Source organism: Ipomoea triloba, chromosome 8, assembly GCF_003576645.1.
Source record: "Ipomoea triloba cultivar NCNSP0323 chromosome 8, ASM357664v1".
Taxonomy (NCBI): Eukaryota; Viridiplantae; Streptophyta; class Magnoliopsida; order Solanales; family Convolvulaceae; genus Ipomoea; species Ipomoea triloba.
Genome location: NC_044923.1, coordinates 766,657 through 770,393, shown reverse-complemented (window position 1 = coordinate 770,393; position 3,737 = coordinate 766,657). Strand labels below are relative to the sequence as shown.

The following is a 3,737-nucleotide window of genomic DNA, read 5'->3' as shown; positions in this document are numbered from 1 at the left end:
ATTGAGCTCGAATTTGACTTATTTAAATTCATGCTTCAATTAATAATAAAAATTATTGTATCCACACATAAATAATGAAAAATTTTAAAAAAATTCACAAGTCGAAACTACAAATTAAAGTTCATTTAACTAATCACGTTTCACTTTTATTTGATGAGGGTTGGTAATAGTAAGGAAGAATTTTTTTGGATATGCAAAGTGGCTGAAAAGACTAATTCCAACCATTTTGTGGTAATAATGGTGGAAATAATTGTATTTGATAAATTAAAAATTGAGAATAAATAATTTTGTAAGGATAATTTGACCACATATATATACTTCACACTCTAATCAATTATATATATGTAAGTGCTGGTTTAGAATCATTTACATGGAAGAAAGTTGATAAGATGATGAAACTGAAAAAAGAAATTAAATAAATAAAAATATAGCCGGCTGCCTTTTAGGGTTGCGGGTGGTAAGCCTGCGATGCTCTTCCCGTCGGAGTCCGTCTATTAGCGAAGTTACCGCTGTCGAACGGCCCATTCTGGTTCGTCGGAGTATCCGGCGTGGAAAGTGGGTCGGCATCGTCCCCAATTCCCACGTATTGTTGCACCACCAGAACCGACACCGTGGAGGCGAAGTCCGACGACGCCATTAAATCTCCGATGGCGCCCAGCTCCGGGCACTCGCTCCAGTCCGTCAATCCCGCCGTCAACGGCGATATATTGCCCTGACCTCTACCCACTATGAAAAGGTCGTGCATACTGTCTATTGACCGTATCGCCGCCACTGTTTCCTCGCCGTGGTTAACCACCACCTCTGTGTACGCCACCATCTCGTTGTCGGCCGTTCTTGCTTGGAACTGGTTTAGGTAGTCCTCGTCCAGCTGCTTCTCCCTGTCCGTGTCTGTCACCACCGTTAGAACTCCCGAGTTTTTAGTGTTGTTGTTATTCCTCATGCTTCCGCTCTCCGACGGCTCTACGGCGGAATCTCCGGCAACAAAACGCATAACTGTCAGACTAATCCCGGGGTGATCGCTCATTCTCCACCCGTACGCTAACGCCTCCCTGTCATCCGGTCCGCCGAAGAATAAAACGGCCACGTGGTGGGAAACCTGGAATTAGAGATAAATATCTAAATTCAAATCACAATATCCCTTGATTGAGTTGATTCTGGCCCATCTCCACCCCACCATAAAGGATGACAAGACATAAATGCATTTATTAATAGAGCTGTCCAAACGAGTAGGCGGAGCGGGGCCCGCCATATGGCGGAACGGGCTAAAAAGCTCACCAAAATATGCGTCAAAATGTATACTAAAATAATTTGAGTAGTTTAAACATATATTAATGCATTTGTAATTTGTTAAACACAATAATAATTAATAAAGTAATAAGTCTTAATAAATAATCAAAGACATTATTTGTTCATTTATTACCCAATATAATTTATACAATGTACTATTTACTAATGCATTTTTCAATATAAATAAATAAACATATATTTATATATATAATTAATTAATTATGTAAAATGATGTATATATATATATATATATACACACACACTAGTATTAATAATATATACATACTAAACGGTATTTGCGGGTCCCTGCTAGCACTCCAAGCCCGCCCTTTCAATGCCCGTTTTGGTGGGGTGTGCTAAAAATCTTACCAAAATACAAACCATAAAATTCAAAATCTTACAGCCTCTTTGGCAGAGCGGGATGAGTTAAGTACATTTTGACGGTCCTATATATTAAGGGTGGGTCCGGAGTGAACCGAGCCAAAGAATGGCAAGACAACGTAATCGGTTACGGGGCCCCAAGGCCGATATGACCCTAAGAAGTCAGGCCGGTGGGGTCGGTCGCAACTCGCAATGGACGAGGATGCAATCAAGCAAGGGCCGTAACAAACCATCCTGAGCGCTCTTAAGTCATACAGAGCGATTACAAAAGGATACCAATAATAAAAATCAGGTCGTTTGTCCTCATGTAGGACATGATTTTGTCTTGTTAATACATCTCTTGTACTACATTGATAAGTTAATGCAATATTAATACACTATCTCTCTCTTGACCATTATATTATTCTTTTATCTTTACCCTTTAATAGTTAAATCAGTTAGCTTAATTTCCTCAAAATCTCATACATACCTGGTTGGCGGCTAATCGGGTCGAACCGCTTAAACCTCGGTCAACGAGGATCCCGACGGAGCAAGGCGCGTTAGCCAGAACATTCTGGTTGATCGCACGGTACGCCGGATTGGTAGACTCCATCCCGCCGTCGACCGTTTGCTGTTTGTGAAACGGAATGATCACAATAGCCACGCGCTTATCCTCCGCGAAGTTGCAAATGTCTTCGTGCATGGTGGAGTAGGGCGAGATGACGGTGAGCGGTTGGACGGAGACGCCGCCGCCGGCGTGCTGCTCGAAGTTCTCGAAGGCGTTGATGATGTGGTCGGACTGTGCCTGCGTGCAGTTGAGGGCCTGGCGACCGGAGTTTCGGTTGTTGTGGACGATGAGCATGGCGGAGGCACGGCCGGTGAGCTCGACGAGGTGGCAGACGTAGACGCAAATGGGAGATCGCTTGGTGGGGTTGGAAGCTTCGAGGAGATTAATGATGGTTGGGACGTTTCGTGGGGTGTGAACGCAGACCGAGATTCGGAATTCGCTGTCGGGTTTTGTTCTTTGGACGGTTCTTCTTTTGTAGGGTATGAATTTTCTTGCTGGCTTGTAGATTGCTGTCACTAGTGGGCTGATGATTGCCGTCATTATCACAGCCACCACTATCATTATCGCAAATGACTCGCTATCTAGTACCTGCATGCATGCAACAATCAAACAATCATTGAAAAAGAGTTCACTGTTACTATCATAATCAAGGCTTTAAGCGAAATTCGCCTTGTAATTCTAGTTGGCAAAGTTTACTATAAGGAGTTATAAAATCAGACAATCAACCAAATAGGCAAAGAACAGTCTAGGGATGTCAATTGGGCGGGGCATACCCCCAGGCCCTATCCCCGCCCCCAACTTTCTCCCGCAATTGCCCCTATACCCATCTCCACAGGGATTATCAAGGAACGGGAATCCCGAAACCCATTTTTAATTTATAAAAATTAACTATATATTCATCTTCAACATAAATGCTACTAAGTATTTTACTACTAAATGCAATATATATATATATATATATATATATATATAGAATCCTAATCATATAAGAACTATGCACCTAAGTGAGAACGTGAGGACAAATCTGAACCATTGATCTGTAAGATCTTATGGATGAGAAATCAAGTAAAAAATGAACGGGGTCATTTTCATAAATATTATAAACTTTTAAAATGAGCGGGGTCATTTTCATAAATATTATAAAATTATATATATATATATATATATATATATATATATATATATATATATATATATATATATATATAGAAATGGGACGGGACGATACGGGGAGAGTACTCCCCATCCCAGTCCCGTCCCGAATGGGGAATTAAATATTCTCCTCGTCCCCGTCCCGATTCTCCTATTTTTGTCCCAATTTTAGTTCTTGTCGGGGCAGGGATTTGGATTCCCCGCTGAGTAGGGTACAATTGGCATCCTTAAGAATACCACAAGAAAGTAAACATGCAAGTCAATTTAGATGTCAAACCAGCCTTAATTATCCATAACTAATAATTCAAACATCTTCAGTATAAACTGTGTTTTCCAATTATGAGTGAAAATTGGTTGAGTATTTCAAATT

General features: G+C 40.9%; 1 protein-coding gene across 1 annotated transcript in view; it reads right to left on the bottom strand.

Annotated features, from left to right (window-relative positions):
- Positions 1-438: 438 nt before the first annotated feature.
- The window catches only part of LOC116027538 (cation/H(+) antiporter 15-like), a 7,082-nt gene continuing 3,783 nt past the window's right edge, over positions 439-3,737 (bottom strand). The window contains exons 4-5 of the mRNA XM_031269241.1: positions 2,138-2,803; positions 439-1,096 (exon numbers count right to left, since the gene is read on the bottom strand). Coding sequence (XP_031125101.1) covers positions 443-1,096; positions 2,138-2,803 — 1,320 coding nt within the window. The 3' untranslated portion in view covers positions 439-442. The remainder of the gene's footprint in view (positions 1,097-2,137; positions 2,804-3,737) is intronic.